General features: G+C 55.3%; 1 protein-coding gene across 1 annotated transcript in view; it reads right to left on the bottom strand.

Moving 5' to 3' along the window:
- The window catches only part of ptch2 (patched 2), a 40,695-nt gene that overhangs the window by 13,088 nt on the left and 13,087 nt on the right, over positions 1–14,520 (bottom strand). The window contains exons 3-14 of the mRNA XM_064341687.1: positions 10,884–11,073; positions 10,704–10,773; positions 10,388–10,479; positions 6,543–6,738; positions 5,937–6,058; positions 4,719–4,866; positions 3,678–3,809; positions 3,209–3,364; positions 3,016–3,108; positions 2,587–2,712; positions 1,670–1,788; positions 703–1,472 (exon numbers count right to left, since the gene is read on the bottom strand). Coding sequence (XP_064197757.1) covers positions 703–1,472; positions 1,670–1,788; positions 2,587–2,712; positions 3,016–3,108; positions 3,209–3,364; positions 3,678–3,809; positions 4,719–4,866; positions 5,937–6,058; positions 6,543–6,738; positions 10,388–10,479; positions 10,704–10,773; positions 10,884–11,073 — 2,214 coding nt within the window. The remainder of the gene's footprint in view (positions 1–702; positions 1,473–1,669; positions 1,789–2,586; positions 2,713–3,015; positions 3,109–3,208; positions 3,365–3,677; positions 3,810–4,718; positions 4,867–5,936; positions 6,059–6,542; positions 6,739–10,387; positions 10,480–10,703; positions 10,774–10,883; positions 11,074–14,520) is intronic.

The raw sequence follows: 14,520 nt of genomic DNA, 5'->3' as shown, positions 1-14,520 counted from the left end.
TCCCGACCCCTCCCCAACGCACATCAACTGCCCCGCCCCCCAAGTCTTTCCTTCCCCTAGCCCTGGGGAAGAGGCCAAGAGGTGACAAAGACAACCTCTAGCCCTCCTTGATCCTTGACACAGCCTGGGGGAGCAGTGTGGCAGGGTGAACTTTCACTGCCTGCTCCCCCCCACAACCCACCCCCAAAAAAAACCTCCCCTCTTCACCCGAGCGCTGAAGGTGAACACGCCAGTCAACCCGACAGGCCCAACGCTGAGACTCAAACACAATCCCAACCCCGGGGGCAGCTGACAGCAGTCAAAATCCACAGGGTCCTCCAGCAAAGGAGGCAATATGTACCCCTTTCTGTCACCCCGACTTCCTGTTATTAAATAAAGAATCATTCTACTGTTATAATGAATGGAAGGAATGGATGTATATGACTGTGTGTGTGTGTGTGTGTGCGTATTAAAAACAGTGTACTATCAATTACGTGCTTAATTTGAAGTATGCACTCTCAGAAAAAAAGGTACCATTCAGTACCTAGAAAGGTACAATCGCTTGTCACTGTGCATCTTAGGTACAGTTTTGTACATTCTAGTACAAGCACATTTGGTACTTTGTGTACCAATTTGTACTTTCTGAGAGTGTGGAGACACATGCTAATGCTAAGCTAGTGCTAATAAACGTACGTATACAATTATGAACGGGTATGGCCTTACCTCTCAGCCAGTCTTGAAAGTAGTGCAGCCACATCCGGGGCAGCCGCTGGTCGCTGTCTCGCACCACGTACTTGACGGAGTTGAAGGCGTTGTGCAGCTGCAGAAGCTGCCGCTGGTTCTTGCCGTAGTCGAAGCCGCCCATGGTCACCAGGTACATGTTGTAGAAGGAGAAGTACTGGAACTGGGCCGAGATGAAGTCGTACTCCTTGGTGTCGCGGGGCACGATGTCCGTCAGGTAGAGGCCGTCGTGGACCATGGTGGTCCCGTAGAGGCTGAGGCCCAGGAGGGCCACGAACAGAACCAGCACCACGGCCTTGGTCTCGGGCTTGAGCAGCAGGGGGGCGTACTTCTCCCGGGCGAAGTCCGACAGGTTCCAGCGGAAGAAGGGCAGGGGCACGCACTCGCGCCCCTCCTTGGTCTCGTCCACCTGGGCCAGGAGGTCGCGGGTGGAGCTGGAGGGGCCGAAGATCTGGGAGCCATAGGGGTCCGGGGAGGAGGCGGAGGAGGGCGAGGAGGGGGCGGCGGCGGCGGGCGGGGGCACCAGGACGGAGGGGGCGCTGGTGGAGATCTGGGAGGTGGGCGGCAGGATGGTGACGATGTGCTGGCCGGCCGCGTCGCACTGCGTGAAGGCCTGCACCGTGGTGGTGATCTGCGTGCTGGTGGTGATGGTGGGGCCCGCGTACGAGGGCGACGTCGCCGGGTACGTGTGGTTGTCGTTGGCATCGGAGAACTCCTGGGGCTGGATCTGGATGACCCGGGAAGAACACGGGCTGCCATTGGAGGAAGGTAGAGGAGTTCAGAGGTCAATTTATGGCCATTCTCACACCAATTTCAAACTACACATAGATAGAGTGGCACTTGTGACATCACCAAAAAGTCACATGACTCTGACACAAATCTCAGTCAGGATAAGGGGTTGACAATGGGCCATTCTGCATCCACAGACCCCTACGGGTATGAGCGTTACCTGTAGAGACAGCACAGGATGTCCAGTCTCTTGTCCTCTCTGCGGTGTAGGTCCAAACTCAGGATGGCGGGAAAGATGAGCAGCACCATGGCGAAGTTGAACACCACGATTATGGCAGCCTGGTGGGGACCAATCCCAGAGAGAGGGAGGGAGAGAGAGGGAGAGAGGGAGGGAGGGAGAGAGAGAGGGAGAGAGGGAAAGACATAGTTTTTTAGCGCCAGCGTGCCCCAGACCTTGGTTCCCCAGTCGGGCCTGAACTTGACAAAGAAGGCGTCCGTATTCGGGCTCCCTCACTGTTTTAGTGCCGTCGATTGAATCTCGCAAACTTAAAAAGCAGCTCTAAATCACCGCCCCTCCCCCCACCCCCCACCCCGCGCCTCCAAACCTCTCCCCAGCCCTCCCCCTGCACCCCCTCCCGAAACCGTCAACAAGGAACAATCGGCGGAGAGGGGAGTCCCATGGCTGCCCCGACCCTGAAGGAGGCTGGCAGAGGCCCACTACACCCCCGCCCCCCCCTCACCCCCCCCAGGCCCACATTATATTCGGTATCATCAGAACCCGGACCACCCAGAGAGCAGCGGGGAGATCACAGAGAGAGAGGCTGACGGCTCTGTGATATACTGATATATTCCCCCCAGTTTGATTACTTCTTCCCCTCCCCACCTGAGTTGCCTGGGTGCGGGCTGGAGGGAGGGAGGGATGGAGGGAGTGAGAGAGGGAGGAAGGGAGGGAGGGAGCCTACCCCACCGGCATAGGTGGAGAGAGTGATAAAAAAGAACAAAAAAAAGCGAGGGCTTTTCTAAATAACGCTCTTCATCAAAGCCGTCTGGGTCCTGGCGTGGGACTGGCGCCCCCCCACTCTGGGAGGGGCGTGGGGGGGGGGGGGGGGGGGGGGCACGGCGGGTTAAGACGGGTACCTGCAGGGAGAAGGCTCGCAGGGCTGGGATGGGCACCAGGGCTGCCATGAAGAAGGCGATCATGTTGTTGATGGAGGTTAGGGCCACGCTGGTACCCGTCCGACGCAGGCAGTCACCCGTCCGCTCCTGAGGGGGGGGGGGGGGAGGAGAGGAACACCCAGAGTTCAGAGGGGGCACACACATGGCTTCATTACAGAGCAACAGGGGTGGCCTGGGAATCGGGGGGTTGCGGGTTCCAGCTCGGAGTTCAGTACTCGTGCTCCAGCCGTGTCCCTTACCCCTGAAACCCTACACTGGGTGTGAGTGAGAAATATGTCCAGCGGGAGCGAAAGTGATGTCAGGGCTGGGGGGGCAGCGAAGTGAGGAGTGAGCGAGTGCGCATTAGCGTCATTAGCGGTTAGCCTGCGATGCTAACGGCGGCGTTCTTGCCTTGAAGGGGATGTTGGAGCCCGTCTCGGTGAAGGAGTGAGCCAGCAGGAACATGTCGTCCACGCCGATCCCCAGAGCCAGGAAGGGCAGCACCTGAGGAGGGGGTAAAGGCATTGGGGAAACGGGGGGTTAGAGCTGGAACCAGGGCGCCGGGGCATTGTGGGAAGCCTGTGGGCGGGGCCTGCGGCAGTACCTGCGTGGTGGCCGCGTTGAAGGACAGGCCCAGGAGGGAGCACAGGCCGAGGCCAGCTGCCACGGACAGCGCCACCAGCAGCACTCCCGCCAGCCCCACGGCCCCCTGGGACTTGGCGCAGTCCCAGCGCAGCATGGTCACACAGGCGTAGGCCAGCTGTGCGGAGAGAGAGAGAGAGAGAGAGAGAGAAATAAGATATGGTGAGGTCTGACCACTGAACACCAGGATAGAGCATTTACTACTGGTTTTACTACTACTGCTACTACTAGTGCTACTACTACTACTACTACTTCTACTACTACTTAATTATTATTATAATAATAATAATAATAATAATAATAATAATGCGTATAACTAGAATGTTCATTTTCATTAGCATTTACATTAGCAATGCAAATCATCACAGGCCTGGGAAAGGGCAGCGGCCAATCAGACGGCTTCAGGAAGAGGAAGTGGACGTGCCGCTTACCATGAGCAGGTAGCCGCCGGCCACGCGGATGACGCTGACGTCGGAGAAGGACTTCATGATGTCGTTGAGGGTGGTGGTGGAGAAGGCGTGGATGCTCTGGGTGGAGTTCTCGGGGATGCTCTGGTGCACCACCTGCAGGACGGGGTCGCGGTGGATCAGAACGCGAAAACCGAACCGCCCCGCTCCCTCCAAACCACATGCCACGCGTACCAACCAATCACGTGCCTCCGTGCAACGTATCCTAGTTTTACAAGCCATTGGTCTTTTGTTACTGTTTTTTTTTCTCTGTGCAGCCTCTTAAACAGGCATAATTTATCGCGTGGCGTGCATTAGCATCGTTGCTACGCATAGCCCAAATCGCTGCACTCAGAAACATCTTGAGTTACTCTGCTGACAATTCAAACAAACAGTGAATTATTCATTGGCCTGGCACATCCCCTCCTGACTCTGTGTATACATTTTTGGCGAGCTGCACACCAGCGAGGTAGCCCCGAGCCCTCGTGAAGCCTGACAACCCAGAAATAATGACCACAGATGCCAAAGGTCAAAGGGCAGGGGGATCAAATGAGATCACATGGTCTCCTGAGCCCTTCCATCAGCACCATGAATGGCCGACAACCTTAGGGGAGCGAAACACCCTGCACTTTGTTTTTCCAGTGACTCTCCAACCCAACTAACCCCCGCCCCTCTTCTCCCTTACCCCTCCACCCCTCACCCCCACCCCCCCCACCCCATGCTTTTCCAAGCGGGCATTGCTGGAGGCACTGTGGGTCTCCCCCCTTCAGTCTGCAGGCTGGGTGTCAGCTATCACAAAAACAGCTTGTTCCTATAACTGGGAGTCTGTCAGTGGCCTCTTCGGCAGACTCCATTTACAAGGCAGCTGCGGATTGATGGAATTCAGACAGAGCCGTGCTCTCCCCCCCCCCACCACCACCCCACCCCCTGATCCTCGCCAAAATAGGCCTGTCAGCGGGACGGCCCACGCTCGTGGCAGGTAAGGGCTCCTCCGCTCCGGGGGGGACGGGGCGGGGTCAAGCGTACCTCCACGAACTTGCGCTGCCAGGACTCCAGGATGGCGGTGGCCTTCTCCTGGTTCCAGTTGATGTCGTGGATCTCGTAGTCGTCCTTAAAGTGCTCGTACAGTTGCTTGGGGCTCATGAGGAGGTACATGGTCTGGAGGGCTTCGGCACTGAGGGGGGGGTAACAAAAAAATCGACAGCCACAGTGAGACCACGGCCACACGAAGAGTCGGGTTCCAACTTTTTTTTTTTTTTTTTTTAAAGAAAAAAAACATGGCCGCCGGCAGCCCCGCCCCCAGCCCGCGTACACATGATCTGCCGTGAACAGGCCGGCATACGATGCACATACAATACAAACAGCTCAATTAAGAACGACACAGATTCCCAGTGAAAGATTCAAACCAGTTCCCATGTAAACGGATTAATGTGAATACCTAAGCTGCACTGTATTGTCTTCCCTTCTGAGTGCACACACACCCACATGTGTGCAAGCACTTGTGGTCTACGGGTTAAAGCAGGTGCTCTCGTTTTAATACGCATCAACAGATGGTCTACTCACGAGTTTGGCACATATTCTGGGTGGCTTAGTTTGAAAAAAAGAAAAAAGAAAAAAAAAAGTCCTGAGCAAAGATTATAATAAATCATATCACAGTAATGTTTGTGGCTTTTCATGGCCAGTTGTAAAGGATTGTATCACATCCACTGAGATTTGCCAGGGTCAAGATCTGGGCAAAGCCCCAAGATTGTCACTCTATTCCTTTCTGCAGTGGTTTTAAATTAAAACAAGAATTCAAAATACTTAGGGAAGCCCAGGAGTGGGATTACACTGCTGGACTTTTTACTGGGCGTGTTTTTAGACCCTTTCGAACAAGATATCTTCCCCCTGTTTCAGTAAAGCTTATGCAATGTTTGCATGCACATAAGTTTTTTTTTAAAAATGCTTCCTGGTCATTTTATTTTTTTCTCTTCTTTTTCTCCCCAAGAAGAGAAGCTCCCTGTTTTTTTCCCCCGTTCTCCAAAACAAATCAGGCCACGGTTAATGTGGCTGTCCATCATGTTTAATTGGTCTATCCTATGCGGGGGTCAGAGGTGGAAACTGATCCTGCTTCATGCAAGGAATTCCTTGGATGTGTGAGGTTATTAGGAGTCAGGAGGAGCCCTCTCTCTCTCTCTCCCCGGCCCCCGTCAGAGTCGCCGCCCACTCCCCCCGCTTCACCCCCCCACCCCTTCCCCTGCTCACCTCAGCAATGCATCCTGGGAGTCCTTGGCCCTGCCGCCGAGGATCAGCTCCTCCTGCCAGTGCATGAACTTCTTGGAGAAGCCGTGGCAACCACCACGCAGCTCCTGGGCGATGTCTGGGCTCTGTGAGAGGAGGAGCAGGGGCAGGAGCAGGAGCAGGGGCAGGGGCAGGGGAAGGGGAAGTTAAACGTCAGGCTGTGAACAGGCCACACAAAAGCCCCGTTCCGCCATCGTGCTGCACCCGGAGAAGAGGTAAGTCCGCTCCAAACCCTAAGAAAGCACCCCTCATTCAGCGTCTAGATCTCTCGTCAACCTGCTAATTAGCAGAATCAGGTGTGCCAGATTATGTCAGTCGATCTCCAGGAACATGGTTGAGCAGCCCTGGCATAGAAGAAGAACTGCATCGTGGGCGTTACGTGGTTAGCCTGTGCAGACGCGACCATAATCGCTTACCATAAGGAGACTTGCGCTGTAGCATGTTAATGCTAATAGATGCTAATGGATGATAGTCAGTGCTAGTAGACGCTAGTGTTTGTTCGCGCACACGTTCCCTGCCCTGTTTTTCCACCTTCAGAGAGCGTGTTTGGTGTGTGCGGAGGGGCCGTACCTGGCGCAGCTCCTTGTTGGGGGCGCTCTGGGGGCAGTCGGGGTCGTCGGGGTCCAGGCAGGGGCGGCTCATGTAGGCGTGGCCCACCTGGGCCTTCTCCAGCATCTCGCGGAAGCCCTCCAGGGAGGTGAACTGGCTGAGCTCCTCCATCAGCTTCAGCGGGTCCAGGTTCATCCACTGGATGTCGGGCATCCCCCTGCAGAGGCCGGAGCGGAGAGAGAGGAGGGCTCGGTCAGCCGGAGCCGGGGCGTGGCTGCGCGCCGTCCAATCGGGTCCCGCGAGCAAAGCTCCCGCTCACGCGCTAGCGAGGTGTAGCCGCGCGCCGGAGTTCAGCTGGTGGCCCGCGTCTCTTTCGCCCCCCCCCAGCTCTCCCCTAGTTGCTTTAAACCCCCCACCCCCCGACACCGCCCCTAATGCCCCCCCCGCACCCCCCCCCCAACCCCCAGCGTTCCCCAGGGGTTGTTTGGTCTCCCAGCCAGCCAGCAGCAGCAGATGCCGCTTTTTTAAAGTGGCGTTATTATCCTGTTACACGCGGCCACAATGCGCGGGCGAGGCGGGCCGCCGCCAGGCCGCTCGCCCCCGCCTCTTAACTCCGCGCACGGAGTCATGACGATTACCTCCGCCTCGCAAACATCTTGATAGGGCTCCTCCGCCGCGGGTCGGGCCGGGGGGGGGGGTTAGCGGGCAGGCGCTGGGGGGGGAGGGGGGCGAGGGGGGGCGAGAAGCAGCCCTCGTACTGTTCAGTGGAGGGGGTGTTTACAAACCCTTTCAGGGGCTGGCCCTACTAGCCTGGGAACACCCGCCAACATTAAATGTGTCATTTACTTCGAGGCAAAAGCAATAATGCGGGCAGCAGGGTGATAACCAGTTGTCAGGCGACAGCGCAGTTCGGCTGCGCAGATTCTGCCACGAAACGCCTGCGCAGTTGCGCTGGTGAAACACGGCAGGGTTTTTTTTTTGTCGCCGAGCTCGGCCGTTCCCCGAGCAGGAGACGCCGGTAGCGAGCTGCGTTTCCGACGCCATACGCCAGGTTCAGAAACGTGATTACTCGGGCAAAAATCCAAAACGCCCTTCAGCCGTTCACCCTGGATTTCGTGAAACGGCCCCCGATGCCCCACCCCCCCTCCCGTTCCCCCCTCCCCACCTGGCCAGTTACAACTCTCCACCAAAGGGACGTTAAACCATTAATCTCTTCATCTGTAATCCTTTTGTACTTTTTCTCTCACACTTACAAAGAACAGTTAGCCGTAAATTTCCCAGTTTCCCCCTCGCTACCGCTTCCTTTCCCCTCATATTAGATTCTATTTTTTTTTTTTTTTTTTAATTAAAAACCGTGCAAAACAAACGTAACCTAGTTTGCCCTTACAAATTATAGACGGCCATGTCGTGGTTTTTAAACATAAATGTGCGTGTTTAATGCATGGCTAACTACGCTAGCTAGCTAGGTTGTTTTTGTTCTTCTTTTTGTTTATGAAGAGCGGCCATCTTTGAGTGCGGCATGCCGATGCAAACGCTGTGCCTGACCCCGTTTAGCAGGGCAAGTTGTTTGACCTCACATTGCCCTCTCAGTCGTCTGTTGGGGGGGGGTGGGGGGTGGGGGGTGTGTGTGAGTTGGGACGAGGTGTTCTTACCCCCCCCCCCCACACACACACACAGATATATCTGCCTCCCGAAATTACTAACACACAACTCTACCGCTAAGTTAAAATTTACCACCAACTTCCACGATGAATAAATCACATTGCCATTCTCGAACCCATGTGTATTTCCACATTTTAAGCAACAAACGCTTGATGTCATAATATGACAGCACATCACTTTTGAAGCATCCTAAATAAATAAAACAACATATATGTGTCTTGAAAAATAAAACATATATTCACGAGGAGAAAAAAATATATATATCTGAGTGTGAGTGAAAACGATTTTGTCCTGGGAGGCTACTTAAAACGGTCGGGAGAGGGAGGAAGGGAGGGAGGGGGGTGCAAAAAAGGACCACAGAAAAGCTGTCCCGAATCTGGGCAGAATCCGACTCCAATAATTCATGAAGACTGGCTTCAGATAAAGCTGGTTCTCTCCCATTCCCACATACCAAGCACCCGGGTCCTGCGGGCGAAGAGACCGGCCTTTATCTGCTCCTGTTTGCTTGAGTGAGCCAGCCTCGGCCCTTTTGTTTTTCCATAGATTGCTGCTCTTTGTTCTCTGAAGTTCTCTCTCTCTCTCTCACCCTCTCTCGCCCTCGCTCTCTCTCTCTCTCTCACCCTCTCTCTCTCTCGCCCCCTCTCTCTCTCTCTCTCTCTCTCACCCTCTCTTGCTCTCTCTCGCTCTCTCTCACCCTCACCCTCTCTCTCTCTCTCTCTCTCTCCCCCTCTCTCTCCCTCTCTCTCTCACCCTCTCTCTCTCTCTCTCTCTCTCTCTCTCAGCTGAACTGAAGCGGAAGCTAGCGGGGACGTTTGGCTTCAGAGAGCGCGGCCGATCGCGGCTCTCCCTTCAGCGACGGCGACACACAAACAAACAGCGCCCGCATTTTACAACGCCCCCTGTTTCGGCACCCTCCGAATCTTACGCCAACGTGTGACCGGAGGAATCTTTTCGATCGGAAAAGACACCTCGCTCTCACTCTCGCCCTCACCGAATCCCGCGCAGGACGGAGTCACGGGACGGGACGGGGCGGGAGATGTATCAGACACCTACGCATTTTTCCTGCTCAAAAAAAGAACTCGGCGTGAGGAAGGCTAGCCAGCGCGCGAGAGCGTCCCGTCCGTTTCCGCCCGTATTTTCCTGCTGAAGACGCTGCTTATCGCACGCACGCCTGAGTCTGCGTCGCGGGCGTGCGGACAAGCGCGTTTACGTAATGATATTTTGTTTTTCGGGCCAGCATTCCGCTTTCGCAAACGAGCGGCACTTTGAGGAGGGGGGGGGGGAACCGTTCGATGCGACCGAGGGCCTTGCATAACCAAACTGCGCTCTTAATTTCTTATCCTCCCTTCTATAGGGCCCGCGGTTTGAATAATGCCTATTTTATTTGTTGGGACACTTACAGCTCTGAGCCCTGCCGATTACCATGAGAATGTGGTGTTACCCGTCGCTGACAAAGCTGCCTCCCCCACCACCACCCCCCCACACCCCCCCACACCCCTCCCGGGCCCCCTCACTGATGGACACTCACTCGTAAACTGAAAGAATGCTTACCATTGTCTGAACCAAATGCCCAACCCCCCACCCCCCCCCCACACACCAGCAACCATCCCCGCCCTCCCTCCCTCTCCCTGTCCCCTTTCCATGAGGGCCTTCCCCTGGCAAATTTTTTTTTTTTTTTTTGGGGGGGGGGGGGTGGTGGGTGTAGTAGGGGGCACAGTGGCAGGCCTGGTGAGCTGGCCGGTTGGCGTGGCGACGGGACTCACACACAGGCCGTGGCTAAGGTAGGCCTCGTCTTATGCACAACCCAAAATGAGTCCTCATTCTAAAAAAAAAAAAAAAAAAAAAAACAACCCAATTTTCCGGAGTGGCGGCCCTGTTGCTTGGTGAGAAATCGAGGCCCCTTACCACGGGAGCATGTGCCAACCAGCAAGGGAGATTCAGCACGCGGGCTGCCACTACCCACTCAACTGGGCCCAAACCAGCGGGCACTTCTCTGGTGCCGGCCCCGAGCCAGGAAGTACCAGGGTCCAACCGTACAACTAACCCCGCCAGGCCAACCACGCCACAGACTTACTGACCACTGAGCGCTACGCAGCTAGGTAACGCGACAACGTAACGCGACAACGTAACGCAACAACACAACGCGACAACACAACGCGACAACACAACGCGACAACGTACCGCGACAACGCGGGGGAACTTACGGCAAGTAGGCGGAGCCTCCCTGGAGCTTGGCGCCCTCCCAGAAGCAGTCCAGAGGAGTGATGATCATGCAGGGAAATAGCCTGTCAATCATCTGGAGAAGAAGAACGAAAAAAAAACGAGTGAGGCTTCGGCAGCGGCAGGTCACACAACCGTACCTCCCAAAAATCACAACTCAACCTAAAGCACATCAGCAATACCAAAGGTGCTCTATCAGAAACAACTGTGTTCTCCACTAACAAGATACTAAACGTTTCTCCAAATAAAAAACAAAAAAACAAAACACACGCACACATGCAGAAATGTACGGTAGCTCACCCTTTCGATCATGATATTCTCGATGATGGGTACGCCGGATTTGAAGCAGATTTTGTTCAGATCCCATGACCTTAAATTAAAAGGGGGAGGACATTGTTATTTATTAGAACCTTCCTGTCCAGCTCCAATGTTCACTTAACCGTACACACATTTCCGCGAGTTTAAAAATGGGGGACGTACTTTCCGTACAGGGAGACCTGGACCTTGCTGGCGGCCAGCGCCGCCTCCAGGTGCTGCAGCAAAGCCTCCTGGGTAAGAATGTTGGTGCCTTCCTGCCTGGAGGTCTGGATGAGCATCTGAGAGGTGAACACGGCCTCCTCGCCCTGCTTCTCCTTGGTGTAGCGCAGCTCGCGGCTAACGCGACTACCCGCTGTGTGTGAGAGAGAGAGGGAGAGAGGGGCAGAGAGAGAGAGAGAGAGAGAGAGAGAGAGAGAGGGAGAGAGGGGCAGAGAGAGAGAGCGAGAGAGGGGCAGAGAGAGAGAGGGAGAGAGAGGGAGAGAGAGAGAAAGAGAGAGAGGGAGAGAGGGAGAGACAGAAAGAGAGATGTCATTTCAAGGTTCTTGTTTTTTCCAATCCCCATACATATATAAATCAATAAACAATCACACACAAGGTTTGTTGTAACTGCAGTCAGCTCACAACCATTTCAGCACAAGTTGGTTTATCCCCTGCAGGGACCTTCACGATCAAGCGGTTTTGATTATGCACATCACAGGCACTACATTTTCTTCAGCTCCTCCAGGTTATTGGTTCATTATGAAACAGGGAGCAGGGCGGAGAAAGTGGAGTCGAAGCCAAAAAAAAGAGGTTGGGGGAGGAGCGGGGGGGGGGGGGGGATGCAAATCCCATCCTGTTGCTAATATTCCATTTGGGTGTCATGTGGAGAGGTTCTCGGTGGGAAGGATGGTCCCGCTCCAGGGGCGAAAGGAAACTGGTCGGTGAGCCAGTCTTTCCACCTGATGGGAAAGGAGCAGCACACTCCAAACCCTCCCATGCCAGTCAGACCCCGCAGCGCAGTCACTCCGGAGAGCAGCCACTGCTGGCTTTCAGTGCACATGCTGCTCAAATTTCCAAACCCAGCTCTCAAGGATTTGCAGGATTACTGCAAGCTGGGTAATAATTATGCAAAGGAGGTTGACTTATAAAGTTACATAGTCATTTGTAAAGCCCCTCCCGCTCCCATGCACACAAATACAAACACAAGCGCATTCACAAACACACACACACACAGGCACGCACACACACATGCACACTTACAGAGGCAGACACGCACAAGCAGGCACACATACACACAGAGACACACACACATGCACAGGCACACACACACACACACACACACACAGGCAGACATACACAAGCAGGCACACATAAACACACACACACAGGCACACACACACATCCTTTCCCTCTCCCACTGATTCTGCAACTTCCTACAAACCACAGCACCCCTGGCTGAAGTCCAGAGAAAACGAGACCCACAGCAGAGAGAGAGAGAGAGCGAGAGAGAGAGAGAGAAAGAGAGAGGGAGAGAGATTGCGAAGGAGGAGGGAGAGAGACAGTAGACAGGCAAAACATAACGCTGGCTCGTGGGGAAATACAGTAGACTATACTGTACACCCCAAATATCTGCTAGCAGGTAAAAGTGGCCTGTTTACATACCTACACACGCACACAGACACACACACCCGCACGCACACACACAGACACACGCACACACACATGCACAAACACACACATACACAGTCACACACACACACAAAGTCACACACACACACACGCACACACACACACACACACATGCTCACACAGCCTCGCGCCAGGCTTCGCCAGCTCGGTTTTTGAAGGCACTTCAGACGCGCGAGTCTGGCCAAGGAGAATGAGTCAAAGCCTCTCCACCGGCTTCCTCCTGCAGAACAGATGTGTCTCGTCTGGGAAAGCCTCCTCCACGCTGCCCCCCTGTGCCCGCGCCCCGCTGGGCACCCAGCACCACCTGCGCTCTCCGCCCCGCCCGGGGCTCCGTTTCCCAGCGGCGGGGGGGGGAGGGGTTTTAGAGAGGCACGCCGAAACACTCTCCCTAGGGACGGGACAAGGGGGCTGGACCGGCACCCCGGAGTTCGACCGCCGCGCGCACACGGCAGGTAAAAAAAAGGCAGCGAGGGACGGGCGACGACGGTAGGGTGTGTGTGTGTGGGGGGGGGGGGGGGCGTTTTGGGGGGGGCGGAGTGAACGAGGTCCCGGAGCCCCGTTGATGTGGTATGCGGGGCCCGGGATGAAAAGCATCAAAGTCCCGAGAGGAAGCAGCGGAGTCCAGCCCCCTAATTAACGAGGGGGGGGCGGGGGGGCGGGGTGGGGGCGGCCTGAAAAGAGCGAGAGGGCTATCTGCGGGCACGGCAAAGACACATGAAACGCGCCGCGCGGAATGGCGGGGACCCGGGGGCCCCCGCAGGACAGCCCCGGAGCGGCCCGCTGCACCCCACAACCCTCCCGGCTCCCCTAATTGACGAACCCCCCCCCCTCCCCCACCGCCAGCTCTGTTCTCCCGGCCCTTCAGATGGAAGGTTCTAACTGGAGCGTACAGTGGCACACACAGAGCTACGGACCCATTTAAAACAACACCTCCTCCCCCCACACCCCATAATTATTTTTTTAACTCCCCCCCCCCAAAAAAAAAAAAAAAAAACTACAACTCCCATTTGGCCTCGGTCAGAAGCGGCCCACTTTCTTCCAAAGGATTACACAGCCCCAGTCGCGATGGCTTCTCCAACTCTATCCTGTCAGGTCCCCCCCACCCCCCCCCCCCCCCCCACACACACTTTTTCCCCCAGTTTAAACATGTTACGCAGACACATTTCATAATAATTAGCGGCTGCGCAACACTCCAGCCCGTTGCAGCCGCAGTCCAGAAACACGCTCACACCAAAAAGCAGAGAGAGAGAGAGGGGCGAGGTCGAGCACAGCCTCCCTTTTCTTCGTAAAGACGGGACGTCCAGTCAGATGTAAAGTCATTTTAGAGCAAATTCACAAGTTTTTTTAGGGGGGGGGGCATATAAAACACGCTACAAAAGGTCTCATATGAACAGACATTCAAACGCGTGCCGGGGGGGGGGGCTTTAAACTTCACACGTCCGGTACCCGGTCGTACGACCCCGCCCGATTCGGCGCGAGGACCTCCGCAGGTCCCCGTCAAACGCACACATCCGCGCGTCCAAAAGCGGCGTTTCTCTCCCGATCCCCCGGCACCGACGCTCGCCATTTTAATGCATTCGGGCATGTGTAGGAACTGCGTTTCAGTCTCTGGGCCTGTAATTACAGGGCTCCTGAAGTAAATTACAGCTATTTGTGTCTCGTTCCTCCCATCTGGACCACCCATACGGCGGCCCCCGCCACTCAGGCTCTGCTCATCCACTCTCCAGATGGGTGTGCGGCGGCCAGCTCCCCCTGCGGTTACTCCCCCTCACGTTTAAAGAGACAGGCACCCAAACACAGTTTGAAAGCGAGGGAAGCACACGGGGGGGGGGGGGAGAAAAAAAAGTAGTAGTAGAAGAAGAAGGAAGACTTTTTTAAAAAAGACGCGTCGGGGTTTTTTACGGCTTGTCTCTTCGGGCGCGAGGCGAGATTTGTTGGCGAGGACGCGCTGACTGCGATCGACAGAAGCGCAGGAAGAGGTCGTGTACGGAGAGCTGCCCCTTTAAGATGTTTTTTTTTCTTTTTTTTTTTTTTTGTAATGCCCCTTCCTCGGTTCCGGACACTTCTTCTGGATTTAAAAAATGGCCGTTTGATCTGGGAGCTGCCGGTGTAGAGAGAGCGTGTGCAGGGC

The sequence above is a fragment of the Anguilla rostrata genome, chromosome 6 (genome assembly GCF_018555375.3).
Source record: "Anguilla rostrata isolate EN2019 chromosome 6, ASM1855537v3, whole genome shotgun sequence".
NCBI classification, from domain to species: Eukaryota; Metazoa; Chordata; class Actinopteri; order Anguilliformes; family Anguillidae; genus Anguilla; species Anguilla rostrata.
This window is presented reverse-complemented; position numbering and strand designations above follow the sequence as displayed.